Source organism: Choloepus didactylus, chromosome 2, assembly GCF_015220235.1.
Source record: "Choloepus didactylus isolate mChoDid1 chromosome 2, mChoDid1.pri, whole genome shotgun sequence".
NCBI classification, from domain to species: Eukaryota; Metazoa; Chordata; class Mammalia; order Pilosa; family Megalonychidae; genus Choloepus; species Choloepus didactylus.
The window spans coordinates 220,948,296-220,971,573 of NC_051308.1; the positions used below are offsets into that span (position 1 = coordinate 220,948,296).

At 38.7% G+C, this 23,278-nt stretch overlaps 1 protein-coding gene across 8 annotated transcripts in view; it reads right to left on the reverse strand.

The window, feature by feature from the left end:
• EPB41 (erythrocyte membrane protein band 4.1) overlaps positions 1 to 23,278 on the reverse strand; it is a 259,035-nt gene that overhangs the window by 80,350 nt on the left and 155,407 nt on the right. For all 8 annotated transcript variants that reach the window (XM_037827956.1, XM_037827957.1, XM_037827958.1 and 5 more), the window contains exons 6-7: positions 11,291 to 11,366; positions 8,859 to 9,077 (exon numbers count right to left, since the gene is read on the reverse strand). In XM_037827956.1, coding sequence (XP_037683884.1) covers positions 8,859 to 9,077; positions 11,291 to 11,366 — 295 coding nt within the window. The remainder of the gene's footprint in view (positions 1 to 8,858; positions 9,078 to 11,290; positions 11,367 to 23,278) is intronic.

The window sequence follows — 23,278 nt, forward strand, 5'->3', positions numbered from 1 at the left end:
GGGCAGGCTTGATGAAAAGAAAATTTCTGGTAACAGATGGTGTCCTGCCCACTGATTTAAAGTAAACAATTTGGTTAATAGATGTACATAGATAATAGGGCTGTTTTCTCTGTTATTAAGATGTCTTCATTACTAGGCATGTAATGAATTAGGTTTGTTTGAAAACAATCAGTCTCACTGTCTAAACACTTACTGTGATGGTCTTTCCTTTATAAGTCTCTTCTCTTTTGAAAAGTGCTCATAAACTGTTATGTTGAGCTTTCAAGACAAAGAAATCACTTCTAGTGCAACACATTTCAGACCAATCAAATATAACTTCACGGTAACAATAATGCAGCCACATCCTCAAAGAAAACCATGTAATTGCCTGTTTCCCATAGGACTGCCTCAAGTTATATGAAGCGTCAGGGCCTTTTCATTTAACAAGGAAAAGTCTCTTTCAATCCCCATCTGCCTTTACCCTCATTCAAAAGAACAAAGAGTTTCTATGAACAAAAAGAAATCAAAACTCAGGAAAGAGGCTACAATTTGATAATGACTCAGCACCTCTGAATAAACTTCTTTCCACAATTTCTAAAGCATCACACCTGAATTCTATTCATGAGTGGACCTGAAATTGAAGATGAAAAAAAGAAGAAAGGGAAAATTAACCTATATGCCAATCTGCAAATTCAAGTCATTAAATAGATCTCAGGGAAGTTTTTTCATGTAAGTTATATATTTTTCTAGTTGAGGTTACTCCCAGCTATTTTATGCTTTTTTATTATTGTTATTACTATCAATGGAATGAATTTTAGGATTTTGAAATTGGAATAGAAGTTCAGAATCAGAGTCCAACATTCTTCATTCTGCTGATGAAGAAGCTGAGGACCTGAGCACACAGTCACAGGCAGGTTATGATTCCTAGTTTGAGGGAGGAGGCTTAAGTCAGGACTCAAATCATACCACTTGGGCTGGATTCCTGGCTCTTGCACTTGAAGTATGGTGACCCAGCATCTCCCTCAATCTCCTAACTAAAAAGTAAAAATCATAATGTTTACTTCCAGATATTAGGAAAGGGAATGCATTTTTTTTTGCTTTTGTCTTTGCTGAACAAATTAATGTGGCTATTAGGATCAAGTGAGATAATGGTTGTGAAATTGCTTTGTAAACTATAAATGTTTATTTTTATTGCAGCCTTGGTTTTCTTATAGTCCAGTGGTCCATCTACACATAGCTCATAAAATAAAATAAAGAGAAATGACTTGGATCACTTGATTTGGAAAACAAAATTTGAAACATTAAAAGCTGCAATCATGATAAAATCTTCCCTATACTCACTCCTCCAGCCCTGCAGTATTATCAAACAATCAGAAGAGACATTAACGGGATCAAAAAATTTGAAAACAGATTTTAATTTCAAACTCTGTAAATGAATGTTTCTATACATAAGCATGCTTTAAAATTATATTAAGGGCAGGTGATAAGAAGAGAGTGTTAACTTTAAAACTATGACTTTCCAAGTTAGTTAAAAATAATATATATATTTGAAATTTGGCTGATGCTTACATTTTTTAAATTTTATATGATTTTTTAAATTTTGAAATACTCAAACTTAAAAATTACATTCAATACAAAAAGTTTTTCCTTAACCATCTGAGAGTAAGTTGCCAACCTGAAGACCCATCATTCCTGAATATTTCAGTGTGCATTCCCTACAAACAAGGACATTCTCCCATATAACTTCAATATAACTATAAAAACCTGTCCTTAACCTGGAATCAGACATGTTTTCAAGGAGCCCTGGTTCCTTTTAGTGGAGAATTAATTTTAGAACCTAAGATATGAATTATAGCTATGCTTATTGCTATCGAGTATTGCTATTCTCAGGCCCTCTCCATGTACAGAATTAGGAGACTCGCACATACACACAACACATACCCCTATTTACATCTATATTTCTATTTCTATATCTATTTTCTATTGAAAACCATGAGTTCACACTGAAGCCTCCAATTTTAACCCAGGTTCATTTTAGTTGCTCCCTTTCCATAGTTGTATTTCCTTTTACTGACAGTAAGGAATCTGACTCCCATTATCATTTGCATATTGATTACTTTGGTCAATCCCCCTGTATATAATCAATCTCTCATTTCTGCCGCTGACCCCTCTCCCACGCGGATACCTCCTTACTTTGCTTCTGCTCTCATGCCAGTGGTGGCCACCCCTCTATATGAATGCCTTCTCATCCTGCTTGGACCCTGAATCCCATCCTGGGCTGCTCCCTAACACATGGTTGCCCTCCTTACCTCACTCAGGTTCTGACTGCCCATGTTAGGCCACTCCTTCCATGTACATCTTCATCCTGCTCTGGCTTTGACACCCTGCACCAGGCACCACCTATGTGGACACCCTCCACACCCCACACAGGCCTTACCCCCATGTGGATGCCCTTCTCATTCTACTAGACCTCTGATATCTGCCACCAGGAACCCCACACATGAACACCCTGTTCATCCCATTTGGACTCTGACTCCTCATGCCAGGCTGTGCCTGAACCCATGGATGCTCCTCTCATCCTGCTTAGGCACCAATATCCCAAGCCAGACTGCCCCTCTGCATGCATGACTACCTTGATCTGACTATAAAAATCATATACATCCATCCATAGTATCAAATTTGGAAAATATTAAAAGCATGGAAAGAAAAGAAAATCTCCATAGTCCTTCCACTCACACACATCTATACATGAAAATATAAGACATTTTAAAAACTTGGAATCACAATTTGAATTATATTCAACATAAAATTTTAAAGATCAAGGTTTTTCCTAAATTTTCCAACACTCTTGAAAGTAACAACAAACCAGGAACTCTCTGGGATCAGATTATCTTTAAACCATTAAGAGTACTGTGTTGAGTTTATTCAGTAACACACAATAACTTACTACTTGTAAGTACTGCAGCTTCCTATAGTGCCCAATGGGGGAATTTGGAACTGGCTAACTCTTGCTCATTGAAAAGAAAAGTTATAACAAAGTTTCCCTGTATTTATTTCTTTTGAGCAAGTGGGGTCAGGATAGAGCCATTCAGTGAGCTCCACTGTTATGTGTCTGTTGCATCTCCTAATTAAAAACTGTGACTTTAAATAATTAAGTGGGGCAACTGACAAGTTTAAATACCTTCCTGGTACCCACCGAGGGAAATTACTTTTTTTTTTTTTTCTAGTATTCCTAGTTTTTCATCAGATTAGGTAATCTGTCCATTTCACCTAGGTGTTCTAATTTGCTGGCATATAATTGTTCATAGTACCCTGTTATAATCTTTCTTATTTTTGTAAGGTCAGTAGTAATGTCCTCATTTTCATTCTTGATTTAATTATTTGTGTCCTCTCTTTTTCTTTGTTATTCTGGCCAAAGGTTTGTAAATTTTATTGATGTTTTTTTAAAAAGCCAACTTTTGGTTTTATTGATTCTCTGTATTGTTTTTATATTTTCTATTTCATTATCTCTGCTCTAATCTTTACTATTTCTTTCCTTCTACTAACTTTGAGTTTAGTTTCCTTATCTTGTTCTAGTTTCTTTAGGTGTGAAAATAACATTGATTTGTGATCTTTCTACTTTTAAATACAGGCATTTAGAGCTATAAATTTTCTTCTGAGCAGTGGCCTCACTGCATCCCAAAAGTTTTGGTATGATGTTTTTTGTTTTCATTCACCTCAAGATATTTCCTAATTTCTCTTGTGATTTCTTCTTTGACCTGTTGGCTCTTTAACAGTTGAGTTAATTGCCACATATTTGTAAACTTTCCAGATTTCCTCCTGTTATCGAATCCTAGCTTTATTCCATTGTGGTCTGAGAACATACTTTGTGATTTCAATATTTTTAAATTTATTAAGATTTGATTTGTAGCCTAACACATGGTCTATCCTGGAAAACATCCCATGTGTACTTGAAAAGAATGTGTATTCTGCTATTGTTGGACCAAGTGTAAAACACATGTCCATTAGGTCTAATTGTTTAATAGTGTTGTTCAAGTCCTCTATTTCCTTACTGACCTTCTGTTTAGATGTTCTATCAATTATTGAAAGTGGTATACTGAAGTCTCCAACTATTATTGTAGAACTGCCTATTTCTTTTAATTCTGTCAATTTTTGCTTCATATATTTTGGGCTCTGTTGTGAGGTGCACATATGTCTTCTTGTTGGATTGAACCTTTCATCAAAACATAATACCCTTCTTTTTCTCTTGTAATCTTTTTTTATTTAAAGTCTATATTTTGTCTGACAATAATATAACCATTCTGGCTCTCTTTTAATTACCGTTTGTATAGCATATCTTTTCTACCCTTTTACTTTCAACCTCTCTGTGTCTTCGTACTTAAAGGGAGCCTCTTGTAGATGGCATATAGATAGAGTAAGCTTTTTCATTTAATCTGCCAATCTCTGCCTTTTAACAGGGGAGTATTTAATCCATTGATATTTAAGGTAATAACTGAGAAGGAAGGATTTAGATCTGCCATTTCTGTATATGTCTTGCATGTTTTTTATTCTTCAATTACTCCAATACTGCCATTTTTTTTTTTTTTTGGTATTTAGTTGCTTTTTTGTATTGTACCATTTTGATTCCCGTCTTCTTCCTTTTTTTCTATATTTTTTAGTTTTTTTATTAGTGATTACCTTTGTAATTACAACTAACATCTTAATTACACCCTAGTTTGACTAGTACTAACATAGTTTTCGTAGTAAACACACTCTCTACTCCTATATATCTCTGTCCTTCTTCCTTTATATTGTTATTTCTCAGGTTAACATAGATTTTAAATGTTATTTTACACATTTTGCCTGTAAGTTATATGGGGTGGAAGGCAGTTACAAACCCCAAGTACAATAACACAGCATTTTTACATTTTACGTATGTAGTTAACCTTACCAATGCTCTTTATTTCTTCTTATGGCTTCAAGTTACTGCCTAACGTACTTTTATTTCAGCCTAAAGGACTCCCTTTAGCATTTCTTCTAGGGCAGGTCTTCTGATCATGAACACTTTCACCTTTTGTTATCAGTAAATGTCTTACTTTCCCCTTCATTTTTAAAAGATACTTTTGCCAGATACAGAATTCTTGGTTGACAGATTTTTTCCTAAAGACTTTAAATGTCACCCCACAGCCTCCACTGTTTTTTTGTTTTGTTTTGTTTTTTTACTTTTTTTTAATTAAATTCAGTTTTATTGAGATACATTCACATACCATATAGCTACCCATGGTGTACAACCAGTGATTCACAGCACCACCACATAGCCATGCACCCATCACCACAATCCACTTCTGAATACCCTCCCCACATCAGAAAGAATAAGAACAAGAATAAAAAATGAAAGTAAAAAAGAACACCCAAATCATCCCCCCCATCCCACCCCACTCTTCACCCAGCCTTTGTCCCCATTCTCCCATTCATCTACCCACACACTAGACAAAGGGAGCACAATCCACAAGGACTTCACAATCACACTGTCACCCCTTGTAATCCATACCACTATACAGTCATCTACAGGAGCCCAGACCACTGAGTTGGAGTCTGATAGTTTCAGGTATTTACTTCTAGCTATTCCAACACACCCAAACCCAAGAGGTGTTATCTATATAGTACATAAGAATGTCCACCAGAGCGACCTCTTGACCCCACCTGAAATCTCTCAGTCACCGAAACTCTACTTTGCCTCACCCCACATCCCCCCTCTGGTCAAGAAGACACCCTCAATCCCAGGATGCCAGGTCCAGACGCATCCCCAGGGGTCACATCCTGCACTGCCAGAGAGATCCACACCCCCAGGAGTCAGGCCTCACACAGAGGGGAGGGCAGTGAGTCCACCTGCAGAGGTGGCTCAGCTAGAAAGAGAGAGGGGGCCACATCTGAGCAACAAAGAGATATTCAAGGGGAGACTCTTAGGCAAAATTATATGCAAGTTTAGCCTCTCCTTTGCAGTAATGAGCTTCATAAAGGCAAGTCCCATGATAGAGGGCTCAGCACATCAAACCACCAGTCCTAATGTTTGTGACAACATCAGCATCAGTCCAGGTGAGGAAGTTCAACACTGCCACACTTTCCCCCAGCTCCTTAGGGGGACCTGTAAATATATCCTTATTCTCTGCCCAAATTACTTTGGGATGTGTCACTATTTCACTCTAACCTATACTAACCTATCATATCTCACTTCCTATTCAAAGTTCCATGTAATTGTGGTGTTTGAACAAACCAACTGTAGAAAATATAGATCCTGCACCAAATAGATATCTCTTCCCTTGGTCTCACACGGAAGTTGAAGTTTTAAAACAGTCAGTTTCAACCTTTACCGTTTGGCCCGGTTTGCCCTAGTCTTAACCAGATCTGCTTCATTCATATCGCTAATTGAAGTCTGGGCTTTTTTTCAGCTTTCTTTTTTTTTAATAGTTGCTGTATGCACTGATACTAACATTCATATCTGCTGAGCTTGAGCTGTGAGTTTCAGGTCACAGAGATACGCATTATTCCAGAAACCAATCAGGTTATGCATTAAGAGATCAGCATCTCAAAGTTTGGAGACAGCCATTACAATTCAGGAATAGATTTGACTGCTGTAAGAGCTTACAATCTAGGGACCATTACAATAATTGCTTCCCTCTTAGAATTGAATCTCAGAACACAGTCTGAGTTTACACATTGTAGTTAGTCCAAATTGGTGAGGCATTATAGTGTTTGCCTTTATTTCTGGCGTACTTCACTCAAATGCTGTGTACAAGATCCATTCATCTCGTTGCGTGTCTCACAGCTTCACTCCTTCTCGTAGTTGCTCAATATTCTATTGTATGCGCACACCACAGTTCACCATTCTGTTCCTCAGTCTATGTACCCTTAGGCCACCTCCACCCATTGCAAATCACGAATACTGCCTCCATGAACACCAGTGTGCAAATGTCCATTCATGTCTCTGCTCTCTCCATTGTTTTCTTATGACAAATCCACTCTTAATCTTATTGGGGATCCTTTGTATGTTCCCAGTCACTTCTCTCTTGCTGCTTTCAAAATTCTTTCTTTGTCTTTGGATTTTCACAGTTTTGCTATAATATGTTTTAGAATAGCTTTCTTAAGAGTCTATCCTGCTTGGAGTTTGTTGAATTTCCTGGATGTGTATATTCATATCTTTCACCACATTTGGGAAGTTTTTGGGCATTATCTTCAAATACCCTTTGTGTGCCTTTCTCTGTCTCTTATCCTTCTGGGGCTCCAATGATGTGTATGTTGATACTTGATGATGTCACACAGATCCCTAAGATTCTGTTCATTTTTCTTTATTATATTTTCTTTCTGTTCCTCAGACTGGAAAATTTCAATTTCCTTGTCTTGGAGTACACTGATCCTTTCTTCTGCTTGTTCCATCTGTTCAGTCCCTCTAGAGTTTTTCATGTCTATTATTGTACTTTGCAGGTCCACAATTTGTTGTTGTTGTTTTTAATAATTCCTATCTATTTATTTTGTTCAGACGTTTTCCTAATTTTCCATAGTTCTTTGTATATGGTCATTGAACATATTTAAGTCAGTTGATTTAAAGTCTAATAGTTTCAATGTATGAGCTTGCTCTTGGACAGTTTCTGGCACATTCTCTTTTTCCTCTGAATGGGCCATACTTTCCTGTTCCTTTCTGTTTTTTGTAATTTTTGTTGAAAACTGGACATTCTGAATACTATGTTGTTATACCGCTGGAAATCTAGTGCTCCCACTCCTCTGGGATTGCTAGGCTTTGTGGTTGTGGTGGTTGAGGGCTATAGCCATCAATTTGCGACTTTTCCAACTACTTTTTCTCCCAAATGGAAAATGGAAAGAGGAAAGACAAGAAAAAAAATAGAGGTACTGTCTCTTTAAACTGCATCTCCCACTTTTGCCGGAGGGGGGTTGAAATAATGGCAGTTCTCGGAGCCAGTCCCCCAGCAATCTGAAGTAACTTATTAAAAGCAGTGATCAGCAATAAGGCCACACACTCACGGATGTTGGAGAACTAGGTTTTCAGAGCCTACACTGGTACCAGCAAGCTGCAACACGAGCCTGGGCTGCAGTCCCCACTGCTTCCTGTCATGTGGTTGGGGGATGGTAACCACTGCTCAGAGGGCGAAATTCACTGATTTTTAGTGCCATTTACCAGCTTCTTCCTCCAGCTCTTCCCAAGATGCTGCACAGTGTTCCACTAGACTCAGAGTTTCAAAATAGTTCATACAGACAGTTCCTGCCTGTTCAATAGCTGTTTTGTGGAGGGACAGATTCCTGGAGCTTCCTATTCTGCAATCTTCCCACAGTTCTCTTCTAACCTCATTTTGAATCCTAGACCCCTTTCAGAATCTAAGGAGAGCTGTAAATTCCTCCCAGGAAAAATGAACATAGTTCCACATTTATATAAAACCTTTAAAAAATACCTTCAGGGGTCTCATGGGCCTTCTGATATTTATTGATGGACACATGGATCCCAAGTTAAGAACCCCTGCTCTAAGGCTCTCAAGGCACCTAATACAGCATAATGTGTTTAAAATTTGAAAAAAATAAATAAGGCAATAATAATATTAGTTACAATTTTTGAGCACCTACTGTGTGCCAGTCACTGTGCTAAATGTTTTATATATATTATTTCATTCAGTTTTCATCCCGAAATGTAACTATCGTTACTCACATGAGAAAACTATGGTTCAGAAGGTTTAAATGACTTTGCCAAAGTCAAACAATGGAGGGAACTGAACTCAGGTTGACTCTTTTTACCACACCATGTTCCCTTTAAGGCAAACACTGAATCAACACCAGGCAAGAGTTTAAACTTATTGCCAAAACAAATACAGAGCAAATATTGGAGCCATATTTACCTGTGTGACTTATGCAATTCCATGACCTTCTCTTCAAGCTCTTTGGTCTGATTTGGGGCCAGTTTAAAATCACTAACATAATCCGCACCATGGAGTTCTTGGTCATAGTCTCCCAGCTCAGACTGGATGGTATAAGAACCCAACAATGCTAAGGTTGCAAAGGAACAGGGCAGACGTCCTGCAACTATGTCCTGCCGAAGCTGAAGACATAAATAGTATCTACAGACAAAAAAGAAAAGATGTTATCATGTCAGCAACAACAACAAAATAGAGACAGAAAGGAAGAAAAGGGGGAAGAAAACGAAGGATGAAGAGTGGGAAGGAAAAGAAGGAAAGAGGAAAAATAGAGTAACACTAAATATGACAAAATATAAATAATTCTTATTAATTGTAGTAGATATATGGCTGTTCATTATTTCTTCCTTTCAATATGTTTGAAAATTTTCCATATAAAATTTTTTTTTAAAAAAACTAAAAACTGTAATCATGTTAGACTCTGTATCAAGAAAGAAGAAGAAAAGTCAAGTCTGAAGGAAGTAATTAATATTTTTTTGGGGGTACACTAATTACCATCTACACATAAATTAACTTATCTAGTCTTCATTAAAAACTTATTAGGTGAGTATCATTGTCAGATTATAGAGGAGGAGATAGCCTCAGAGGCTTAGTTAGCTCAATATCAGAAAGTAAAAAGGTTGTTTGGCTCCAAAACTAGGGTCTTTCTTTTCTATCAAACTGTTTTGTCAAATGTGCAAATACCATCCTGCATATACAAAGATGACATATCAACACATTTTCACTAGGATATGAACATTTGGGGTATGTTCCCCCCAAGATGGACTAGTTACTTACAGCTTTCCATACACTATCATCAGTCACCTTGTGAGACTAATTCCACCTATACGGCAAATTATTGGGAACTCAATTGAGTGCCCCCACCAGCTGCTAGGCACTTTCTGTCACTGTAATGTTCACACCTAGGACCCAGCCTTCTGAACACTTGTTTTAACTGACAGAGTTTACCTGTCAGACCATTTTACAAAACAGGAAAGCTAGGAGGTGTGATTACAAAATATTCCTATAATAATTAGAATCATACCCTCTTTGGGACCATAATAAGATATTGAATAACATATGCATCAGCATAGTTTTGTTATTTATAGTCACTACATACATGTCTAAAAAAGAAAAAATCAGAGCAACCAAGTCAGAAAAATCTTAAACTCCTCTAAAATGTAGGTAATTAGCAAAGATATGGGGAGATTTGTTTTGTTTTATACATAATAAACCTGAATGAAGAAAGATGAGTAAGTACTGACTCTAAAAGACAAACAATTTCTTCCAGGCAAATCACAGACACTTGAGACTTCAAGCCCACTTATTTGTAAGCCTGCCTTAGAGTGGCCAGAAACTTCCTAGCTTAGTTACCTGTGAAAAAGAAATAACCAAAACAATTTTCTCAGGCAAAGATACAGCATGTCAACTTCAAGAGGGTACTAAGGATGACTAGACAATGAATAATAATGACAAAAAATGGTATAGACTTTTCAAAGAATTTAACAATTAGATTTTTTAAAAGTTTGCCTAGTCTATTCCCTAATTTTAGAGATATGGAAACTGAGGCCCAAAGATTATAAATTTGCCTAAAGTTGATAGATGACAGCAAAAGCAGAATTAGAAAATAAGTTTGCCAACCAACCATTCAATTCAACAAACATTTATCAAGCACCTTCTATGTGTGAGGCTACTTGCAAGATGCTACAGATACACAAATATGCCCAGTGGTACTCTCCAACATACTGGTTTTCCATTTTCTTCTTTTGTTAATATTTTTACAGAATTTTAAAGAATCCAATAAAGGCCACTTTCTTAGAAGAAATCAATAGGCTTTTTTTTTTTTAAAGAGCACAAGATTTCTTTCATAAATTAAGGGCACTCAAAAATTACAGAGGGTCAGTTCATAAGGATCATGTACTAATCATACACTTTCAGAGAGACATAAATAAGAACAATAACACAGATTTTAGTTTTTTTGATCCCTGTTAGAAGCTTTTAGCCTAAGGAAACTGATGGGAGAGGAGTATTACAAAAAGAAAAAAAGAAAGAAACAGCTGGAGCTATTTTACCATTATATTTGTGTCTTGCCCATTGGAGGGTTACACGGTTTATAGGAGCCCTGTCCACAGCTTAGAACAACACCCAAGATAAGCAGGACTGATTCCCCTAACAATTTCTTCTAGGCAAATAACAGATACTTGAGGCTTTTAGGCTCACTTATTTGCAAGCTTGCTTAGAGTGGCCAAAAATCTCCTATCTTAGTTTAACCATTTCATAGCTCATCAAATTATTTTCAATTCTGAATAGGGAAATTCCAAGAGTTCATGATGATGAGAAATACTTATTACATATTCAACTATTAATCAATTATTTACCTTGTTATATCTTCTGTTAGCTGTGCTGGGTCAGGTGGATAAAACTTTACATTAAATGTGAAATTCCAAGGAATACCTATAAAAATAAACACAAAAGAATTTTATACTCTACGCATAAATTTCTGATTAATAGAAGTATCTCAAAATATTCAAAAATTTCTCTTTTTTTCCTAAAGTTTTTTAATATTCTCATGCTTTGGGGTAAAATACTATTTTTATTTAAAAAATAAAAAGAAGAAGAGAGTTGCTTAGACACCACTTCAGATTTAGAGGATCTGATTATTTTACCCAACCTAATACAATAGTTTTGTTTACAGACGACTAAAACTACACAGGGCCAGCCTTGGTCCCGCTTTTTGGGTCTTCTTCAACGTTTTCTACAGTCACTCGTCAGACCCCCAGCAGCCAAAATGGTGTGGAAAGGAAGATTTTCAGGCAGCCTTGAAAGATGCTGGAAATAAACTTGTAGTAGTTTATTTCCCAGCCACATGGTGTGGGCCTTGCAAAATGATCAAGCCTTTCTTCCATTCCCTCTCTGAAAGGTACAACAAGGTGGTGTGCCTTGAAGTAGATGTGGATGACTGTTAGGATGTTGTTGCAGAGTGTGAAGTCAAATGCATGCCAACATTTCAGTTTTATAACAAGGAACAGAAGGTGGGTGAATTTTCTAGGGCTAATAAGGAAACGCTTGAAGCCACCATTAATGAATTAAGCTAATCTTGTTTTCTGAAAATATAACCAGTCATAAGCTGTTTAAAACTTAACTTGTAATTTTGTTATTTATAAAAAAGAAAGATTACATATGAAGACTATATACCCAATTGCCATCTGATTATAAATGACAATCAAATATTAATCTACACTTAAAAAAAAACTACATAGGTAAAATAACATGAAGGAAACCATCCTACAACTAAACATGTTTGTAGCAGTGGTTTTAAAAATGTGATCAATATACCAGTCCCACAAACACTGAATCGAAGAAAGAGAAAAATATCAGGTAGAAACCTTCTGTCCTGGACTGGCTGGTCCTCTCCTCTCCCCCTCACTTGGTTTCACACAGCTTAGGAAGTGCACAGAAGCAGCAGCCAGGATCCCTCCCACCTCCCACCGGGGACACAGACTATAAAATCTCTCACAGCAGTGAGACAGATCCCCACCTGTACCCAGACCCAGAGACACAAGCCCTCAGAGACCCACAGAAGGACTTAAGCTGCAGGGAGGGCAGAATACAAAAAGGCAGCAAGGAGGAATTTCCAACATGGAAGATTAGGGAGGGAACCACAAAAATCTTCCCTAAAAGCAGGAAGTAGCCAGGCAAAAAATACCCAAATCAACTGTTGGGGACCCGCAGCAGGTGGCCTGATCCTTGCCTGGGAACAGCTGCAGACTGGGGCAACTGGGGAAATCCACTGCCACAAATAAAGTATGTGACACAGCCCCACATTGAACCAGATTTTGGCTGGCATTGGCCAGTGAAGCGAGTGCACAGGAATCTGGCAGTTTCAGCCCCACCTGGTCAGATGCAGCCAGGGCTCCAGGAGGAAAACAGTTTCCGAGCATGATTAAGTCACCAACAGTGCCATCTGCTAGGAAGGCCGGAAAATGCAGGAGAACTGCAGGGCTATTCAGAGCCTTTCAAGACCCTATCCTAGGCCCACGGGAGCTGGTCTACACCCTCTGCAAAGGTACTTGGCCCTGTTATGGCTGAGAAATATGGACGACTAAACAGTCAAAGCAGCACCCTAAAACAAACCTAGATCTTGCTGCCCAGCAAAAAAGCAGAGCACTCCTGGGCCAGCTGCTGGCTGGGGAAGTTGAACCTCTCAGACCCCAGCCCAAGGTCCTTTCACATGGGAGCCTGGGAATCATCAGACACATTATGCCCACAGGCAGGGTCTCAGCCTAGGTGCACAGTGCCCATCCCTAGCCCTGGAGTCAGCAGCTTCCAGCACACATGGCGAACTGCGACCCTGACTGGACTGTTGCTTGGTTGGGTTCTGGACCAGTAGGCTGCCACAGTCGGGGAGAGGTGGGGGTGAGAGGAAGAGGTGGCCAAAGAGTTCCACCTGCTGGGGAGACAGGGAAAGGGCAGTCCAGCAAACTGTTTTATGCCCAGGCCTTAATAGCCTTCTGAAAAGGGTTGCAATTCCTGTGTGAGGCCCCAGCCTTGGCTTGGCTGGGAATTACTGACAAACCAAGTGCCAAAGGAGACATTCAATGCAAACCCAAGCAACTACACTATCTTAGATGAGCAAGGGAAGTCAACTTTCAAAATAACCTTATCAAGATATCAATGCCAAGAAACCTGCAAAAAAATCACAAAGCACATGAAGAAGCAAGAAGATATGGCCAAGCCAAATTACCAAATTAAAAAGCCAGAGGAAAAACAGAATTTGGAACACCTAATCAAAGATGTTCATACTAATCTCCTAAATAACTTCAATGAGTTCACTAAAGAGATAGAGAATATCAAGAAGACACTAGGAGGAGAAACTAAGATGGTGGCTAGGTGAGACAGGGCAAAAAAACACCTCTGTGAAAAACACTAAATAAAAACCAGAAAGTGACCCAGAATACCGGTTACAGTGATACGCCAGCTGGACGAGTTCTGCTAGTTCCACAGGGGCTATATACTTGGCAAAACCGGGAGTCTGCATTCTGAAACGAGTGAGTAAGCTGGCTGGAAGACCCGCAGCCACACGGCATTGTGGGGAACTCAGGGCTTGGTGTTTGGAGACCGACTGGCTCTTTTTAAAAAAAAAAAAGGGGGGGGGAAACCCAGGAGCAGCTGCAGTTGCGGGAGTGGGAACCACGCAGTAAAACACAGCAAGAGGGGGCTGGGCCGGCCTCTCGGTGTCTGGCCTGGAGGATAGTCCACTGCAGATACCCTCGGGGCCGGGGGAACGGAGGGGAGAGCTGGAAGCTGAAAGAAACCCCGCGGCTCGCAGCTGGCTCCCTGGAGGGCTGGATAAACTCCTGCCCAGGGCCGTGCCCACAGCCCAGAGCCCTGCCAGCTGTCCCGGAGCTGGGAAGGAGGAACTGTGAGTGGGGTGGGGGGGTTGAGACACACCGTTCGGCCATTTTTGCTTCAGGCTGAGAGCGCCGCTGCACAGCCCAGTGGCCGGGGCTTCCCTTGAGGGACGGCATGCACTGGTGACGTAGTACAGTATTCCCTCGGCCGAGCTCCTGGAGGATCGTGGCTGGGAGGGGGGACCCGCTCGGAGAACCCAGGGACACTACGCCAAGTCCGGTGGTTTGTGGGACAGTGAGAGAGGGTCTGAGGCTGAACTGAAATGAAGGCTTAGACTATTGCGGCGGCCTTGAATCTCCGGGAACCTGGGGGATTTGAATATTAAAGCTGCCCTTCCTCCCTGGCCACCCATACACACGCCCCGCATTCAGGGCGGACGGCTCCAGCAACACACCCAAACTGAGCTCTCCAACTGAACCCCACAAGAATCATTTCCCCACACACCGTGGGAACAAGGTTGAGAACTGACTTGAGAGGTACAGGTGACTCACAGATGCCATCTGCTGGTTAGTTAGAGAAAGTGTACGTCACCAAACTGTGTTTCTGAAAAATTAGATTGATATCCTTTTTTTTTACAACTTGAAAGAACCTTATCAAGCAAAACAAATGCCAAGAGGCCAAAAACAACAGAAAATCTTAATGCATATGATAAAACCAAATGATTTGGAAAATCCAACTCCAAACACACAAATCAAGATTTCAGAAGAGACACAGTACTTGGCAGAATTAATCAAAGAACTACAATTGAGGAATGAAAACACGGCAAAGGATTTAAAGGACATCAAGACCATGGCCCAGGATATAAGCGACATAAAGAAGACCCTAGAAGAGCATAAAGAAGACATTGCAAGAGTAAATAAAAAAATAGAAGATCTTATGGAAATAAAAGAAACTGTTGGCCAAATTAAAAAGACTCTGGATATTCACAATACAAGATAAGAGGAAGTTCAACGTCTCAGTGTCCTAGAAGTCCACAGAACAGAAAATGAAAGAACAAAAGAAAGAATGGACAAAAAAATCGAAAAAATCAAAATGGATCTCAGGGATACGATAGATAAAATAAAACATCCAAACTTAAGACTCACTGGTGTCCCTGAAGGGAAGAGAAGGGTAAAGGTCTAGAAAGAGTATTCAAAGAAATTGTTGGGGAAAACTTCCCGAACCTTATACAAAATATAAATACACAAAGCATAAATGCCCAGTGAACTCCAAATAGAATAAATCCAAATAAACACACTCCGAGACATATGCTGATCAGACTCTCAAATACTGAAGAGAAGAAGCAAGTTCTGAAAAACAGCAAGAGAAAAGCAATTCACCACATACAAAGGAAACAACAAAAGACTAAGTTGTGACTACTCAGCGGCCACCATGGAGGTGAGAAGGCAGTGGCATGACATACGTAAAATTCTGAGAGAGAAAAATTTCCAACCAAGAATACTTTATCCAGCAAAACTCTCCTTCAAATCTGAGGGAGAGCTTAAATTTTTCACAGACAAACAAATGCTGAGAGACTTTGCCAATAAAAGACCTGTCCTACTTCAGATACTAAAGGGAGCCCTACCAACGAGAAACAAAGAAAGGAGAAAGAGATATAGAGAATTTTAACAGACATATATAGTACCTTACATCCCAAATCACCAGGACACTCATTTTTCTCTAGGGATCACAGATCTTTCTCCTGAAGGGACCATAAGCTGGGACATAAAACAGGCCTCAATAAATTGAAAAAAAAAAAAATTGAATATTCTCAAAGCACATTCTCCAAACACAATGGAATACAAATAGAAGTCAACAATTTTTGAACTGTAACTCCACTGTTTACTTCCTACATGATATAAAATACACAAACTCTAACGACAAATCAATGGTTTTGAACTCAACGTAAAATATGTAATTTTAGACAACTATATAAAGGTGGGGGAATGGAGGAGTATAGGAACATAGTTTACATGTCCTATTGAAATGAAGGTGGTATCAAAGAAAAACAAGATGTTATGGATTTAAGAGGTTAATTTTAAGCTCCACAGTAAACACAAAGAAATTATTAGAGAATATAACCATAGAGATGAAAAGTAGAGTTTGGGTTAAGAGAAATGGGGGAAGGGGCAATGAGGAGTTAAGAAATGAGTGTAGGGTTGTTGTTTGAGGTGAAGGAAAATTTCTAGTAATGGATGGTGGGAAAGAGCATTACAACATTCTAAATGTGATTAATCCCACTAATGGAAGGCCAGGGAGGGGGTGGAATGGGAAGATTTAGGCTGTATATATGTTTCCACAATTGAAAAAAAAGACAGTCTAAATAGATGACAATTGAATGCCAAGGATGAACCTGGATGGGATTGGAGGATGGAGGACAGGAGGCTCAAAGGGTCACAGTTGAGACATAAGGAAAAGGAAATACAGAATGTAAGCTTTGTATCATTGTTGAATCTCTTATACTTCTTAGCTGCACTTAATGGGATTGCATAAAAGAATGTTCTTACTCATGGGGAAGTGTATATGTGAATTATAGTGTTTGTTCAAGGGTGTGAGCAGCTAGCTCTCATATGTTCAGAAGACAGAGCAATAGATGATGGATGATAGCTAGGGAGGGAGGGAGGGAGGGAAAGAAATAGCGATGTGACAGCATGTTAAAGTTGGTGGATTGGGCTATCGGGGGAGGGGGGTCAGTGCATGATGGAATTCTGTGTATGGGGTTAGTATTGTTTTTGCAACTGTTCCTATAACTTTGAATTTATTTCAAAATTAAAAAAAAAGACACTAAAAGACCATAAAGAAGAATCTGAAAGAATAAATAGAAAAATAGCAGATCTTATGGAAATGAAACACACTGTAGTATGTATTAAAAATACACTAGAGACACACAACAGCAGATTTGAAGAGAAAGAAGAAAGAATAAGTGAACAAGAGGACAGAACAACTGAATTTGAACACACAAAAGTACAAATGGTCAAAAAGATGGAAAAATTTGAATTGGATCTCAGGGAAATGACTGACAACATGAAGTGCACAAATATAAGAATCATTGGTGTCCCAGAAGGAGAACAGAAAAGGGTTAGGGAGATTATTTGAGGAGATAATTGGGGAAAACTTCCCAACCCATATAAAAGGCATAAATATACAAATCAAAAAAGCCCAACAAAGGAATGCAGACCTGGCATCATTGGATGGAGAACATCTTCTTGACCAAAAGGGGGAAATGAAAGGAAATGAAATAAGCTTCAGTTGCAGAGATAATCCAGAAGTAGCCGAGAGGTCTACTCTTATGCACAATATAGAAAACCCTTTTCAGGTTCAAATGAATTGGGGTAGCTGGCAGTAGATACCTGAAACTATCAAGCTACAACCCAGAACCCATGAATCTTGAAGACGACTGTATAAAATTGTAACTTATGAGGGGTGACAATGGGATTGGAAAAGCCATAAGGACCACACTCCCCTTTGTCTAGTTTATGGACGGATGAGTAGAAAAATGGGGGAAGGAAAAAAACAAACAAACAAGGCATCCAGTGTTCTTTTTTACTTTAATTGCTCTTCTTTACTTTAATTATTATTCTTGTTATTTTTGTGTGTGCAGTAATGAAGGTGTCAGGGATTGATTTTGGTGATGAATGCACAACTAAGTAATGGTACTGTGAACAATCGAATGTACGATTTGCTTTGTATGACTGCATGGTATGTAAATATATCTCAATAAAATGAATATTAAAAAAAAAAGCCCAAACTCCAAATAGAATAAATCCAAATAGTACCACTCCAAGACACATACTAACCAGACCATCAAATACTGAAGAGAAGGAGAGAGTCCTGAAAGCAGCAAGAAAAAAGGAAATCACCACATACAATGGAAACCAAATAAGACTAAGCACTGACTATGTCAGGCACCATGGAGGCGTGAAGGCAGTGGTATGATATATTTAAGATTCTGAAAAAGAAAAATTGCCAGCCAAGAATTCTTTATCCAGAAAAGCTGTCCTTCACAAGTGAGGGAAAGTTTAAAATTTTCACAGATAAACAAATGCTGAGAGAATCTGCTAACAAGAGGCCTGCCCTACAAGAAATACTAAAAGGAAATTGTCAGCAGAATAAAAAAAGACAGGAGAGAGAGGTCTGGAGGAGGGCATAGAATTGAAGAGTATTACTAAGGTTAAATTAAAGGATAAAAAGAGGGAGAGAAAATAGATCTGACAAATAAAAAATGGAGGATAAGATGGCTGAATCAAAAACTGCCTTTACTATAATAACTTTGAATGTTGAATTAAACTCCCTAATTAAAAGAAGCAGATTGGCAGAATGGATTTAAAAATATGATGCATCTATATGCTGTTTATAAGAGACTCATCTTAGACCCAAAGATACAAATAGGTTGAAAGTTAAAGGATGGAAAAAGATATTTCACGCTAGTAAACAAAAGAAAGCTGGGGTAGCTATACTAATATCAGACAAAATAGACTTTAAATGTAAATATGTCATAAGAGACAAGGAAGGGCACTATTTATTAATAAAAGGGGAAATTCACCAAGAAGAAATAACAATCATAAATGTTTATGCACTCAATCAAGGTGACCCAAAGTACATGAGGCAAACACTGGCAAAGCTAAGAGGAGCAATAGATGTTTCTACAATAATAGTGGGAGACTTCAACACACCACTCTCTTCTATAGAAAGAACAACCAGACGGAGGACCAATAAGGAAATTGAGAACTTAATGTGATAAATGAATCAGACCTAACACACATACACACACACACACACACACAGACACACACACGTATATAGTTGCACCCCCAAATGCCAGGATATATATTCTTCTCAAGTGCTCATGGAACATTCTCCAGCAGAGATCATATGCTGGGGCACAAAACAGGTCTTAATAATTTTAAAAAGATTGAAATTATTCAAAGCCCTTTCTCTGATCATAATGGAATGAAGCTGGAAATCAATAACCACCAAAGAACCAGAACTTTCACAAATATATGGAGATTAAACAACACACTCTTAAACAATCAGTGAGTGAGAGAACAAAATTGCAAGAGAAATCAGTAAATATGTGGACAAATGAAAACAAGAACACAACATATCAAAATCTTTGGGGGAGAGTGAAGTCACCAACATGGTGATTTAAACAGCTACTGAAAACTTCTCTCTAGAGATTCAACAACCAAAAAAAGGACAATTCTGAATTGTTTGAAACTCTAGAGGAGGATGTAGAATGGAGAAAGATGCTGCAAATGCCGAATTGAAGAAAGAGAAGAAATACCACGCAGAAATCTTCAGTCCCAGACTGGCCAGTCCTCTTACCTCCCCTTCACTTGGTCTCAATGTGAGAAAGGCACAGAATCAGCAGACAGGACCCCTTCCACCACAGACACAGACTACAAAATTTCTTACAGCAGTGAGACATACTCCCACAATTTAAAGAACTGGGAGACAGGGGAGGACATTTCAATGCCCAGGTCAGTGAGGGACAAAGAAACTGAGAAAACGTGGACAGAGACTGTGTTTCCAGCTATAGGTCTTAAAGCCCTTCCCCAACCCTTGAGAAAAGCAGCAGCTTGCAGCCGTTTCCTTGCCATGCAGATAGCTGGAGCACTGGGTTAGCTGAGATAGTACTTTGCCATAGGTGGAGCCCCACATTGAGCCAGATTTTGGTCGGCAAAGTGAAGGCATAGGAATACCATCATTTCAGTTCACCTGTGTAGACACAGCCTGTGCTTGCAGGCAAAGCAGCCTCTGGAAATGATTAAGTTTCCAAACAGCACCATCTGCTGGCAATCCAGAAGGTGCAAGGAAACTGAAACACTTTTAAAAAGATGCTCCAGATCCTTTCTTGGGACCATGGGAGGTAGTCTACACACCCTGTATGGAAACACATCCCTTTTTTGGCTGAGAAATAAGGAAGAACCAACTGTTAAAACAAGGCTCTAAAATAAACCCAGGTCTTGCTGGCAAGCAGAAAACAGAGTACCACTGGAAGCCAGCAGATTTGTATTACCACACATAGTGAACTTGCTGGGGTGCCCAGTGCCTACCTCCCATCCCTGTGGGCACCTGATTTTTGAGGGAAGACTAGGGGGCAGAGCCAATTTGACAACTGGCCAGGGAGAGAAACCAAGAAAAGACAAAGAACAAAGACAATCAACAAGAAAACCCTAGGCAAAAGAGAGAAAACAACCTCCAGAATAAACTAATCAAGAAAATCAGATGCCTAGACAGCAAAAAATCATGTCACACCAGGAAACATGTAGATATGGCCCAGTCAAAGGAACAAACTAACACTTCAACCGAGATTCAAGAGTTGAAACAACTAATTATAGATGTTCAAACAAATCTTCCAAACCAAATCAACGGGTTGAAAGAAAATGTGACAAAAGAGATGAAGGATATACAGAAAACACTGGGTGACAATAAGGAAGAATTCATAACTTGGAAAAACAAATGACAGAACTTATGGGAATGAAAGGCATAACAGAAGAGCTGAAAAACACAATGAAGACATACAACAGCACAGTTGGAGAGGCAGAAGAAAGGATCAGTGAACCAGAGGACAAGACACCTGAAATCTTACATACAAAAGAACAGATTGGGAAAATATGAGAGGGTCTCAGGGAACTGAAGACAACATGAAACGCACAAATATACATGTTATAGGTGTCCCAGAAGAAGAGAACGGAAAAGGGGCAGAAAGAATAATAGGGGAAATAATCAACGAAAATTTCCCAACTCTTACGAAAGACATAAAATTACAGGTCCAAGGTAGGGGAAGTAATGCTGGAAAAGTAGGTTAGAGTTAGGGTTTTTTAAAATAACAGCTTTATTGTGTATAACTCACATAGCATACAATTCACACATTTAAAATATAGAATTCAATAGTTTTTAGTATGTTCAGAGATGTCTAACCATCACCACAATCAAATTTTAGAAAATTTTCATCATCCAAAAAGAAAATCCTGTCCCATTAGCACTCACTCCCCATTTCTATCCTTCCCTCTCGATCCACTGGCCCTGGCCACTACTAATCTGCTTTCTGTTTCTATGGATTTGCCCATTGTGGCCATTTCATATAAATGGAATCATGCAATATATGCTCCTTTGTGACTGGTTTCTTTCACTTGGCATACTGATCTCACTTTTTTCTTATTACCAAATAATATGGATGAATATACCACATTTTACTTTTTTACTGAACAGTTGATGGACATTTGAGTTGTTTCCACCTTTTGCCTATTCTGAATAATAATGCTATGAACATTCATGTGTTAAAAAAAAAAAAAAAAATTACAGGTCCAAGAAGCACAGCATATCCAAAACAGAACTGATTCAAATAGACCTACTCCAAGACACTTACTAATCAGATTTTCAAATGTCAAAGACAAAGAGAGAGTTCTGAAAGCAGCAAGAGAGAAGCAATCCAACACATACAAGGGAAACTCGATAACACTAAGGGCAAATCTCTTGGCACAAACCATGGAGGTGAGAAGGCAGTGGAATGATATATTCAAGATAATGAAAAAGAAAACCTGCCAATCATGAATCCTATATCTGGCAAAACCGTTCTTCAAAATGAGGGAGAGTTTAAAATATTTACACGCAAATAGCACTGAGAGAGTTCATGAACAGGAGACCTTCTCTACAAGAAATACTAAAGAGAGTGCTACAAACAGATAGGAAAAGACAGGAGAGAGAGATTTGGACAATTGTAGAAATGAAGATATCATGAGATAAAAAGAGGTAAGATCAGGTATTTGATACTGAAGGAGTACAGAACGTTCAAGAGGATTGATTGTATAGATCCAGAAATGGGTAGCACAATACTGTGTGATGGTACCACAATATTGTAAGTACACTGAACAAAGATGACTGTGAATACAGTTGAAAGAGGAAGGTTAGGCATATGTATGACACCAGCAGGAAAGACAGAAGATGAAGACTGGGACTCCATAATTTAGTGAAACCTAGAGTGGCCAATGATTGTGATTAAATGTAAAATATACGAATGTTTTTACATGAGGGAGAACAAATAAATGTCAATGTTGCAAGATGTTGAAAATGGGATGGTATTGGGGAAAATTACGTCAAGTCTACAGTTAACAGAAACATTATAATATGCTTCCATTAACTGTAACAAAGGCAATGTACCAAAGTTAAATGTCTGTAAGAGGGGGATATAAGGGAGGGGTATAGGATTCCTGGCATTTGTTTAGTTGTCTGACCCTTTTATTGTATTGTATTGTATTTTTCTTTTCTTCTTTTTTTCAGTCATCATTGTTTTTTGTTTCTTTTCTCTTTTCTCTTTTGTCTCCTCATTTTTGTTGTTGTTGTTTTTTTGTTTTACTGAAGAAATGGAAATGTTCTCTATAGATTGTGGTGGTGAATGCATAACTATGTGATTATACCAGAAACGGTATTTTGAAACTTCAGCTTCTATGTGAGACCAAAGAAAGAGATGTTTATTTGGTGCAAAATCTATATTTTCTATAACACAGTATATAATTTAACTTGTATAGTCAGTTTATTCAAACACAATAATTACATGGAACTTTGAATAGGGAGTAAGATCTGGTTGGTTTGTATAAGTTAGTGTGAAGCCCTGACACATCTCAGAGTAACTAGGGGAGAGAATAAAAATGTATTTGCAAAGCCCCCTTGAAGGACTGGGAAAAATTTGGAAATATTAAACTTCCCCACCTGGGGAATTACTGATATTCTCACAAACACTGGGGGCTACTAATTCAGAAGGCCAAGCCCTCGATGGGGCTTGCCCTTATGAAGCTTGTTACTGCAGAGGAGAGGCTAAGCTTACTTATAATTGTGCTTAAGATTCACCCCCAGAGAACCTCTTTTGTTGCTCAGATGTGGCTTCTCTCTCTGAGCCAACTCTGCAAGTAAACTCACTGCCCTCTCCCATAAGTGAGACATGACTCCCAGAAGCGTAAATCTCTCTGGCAACA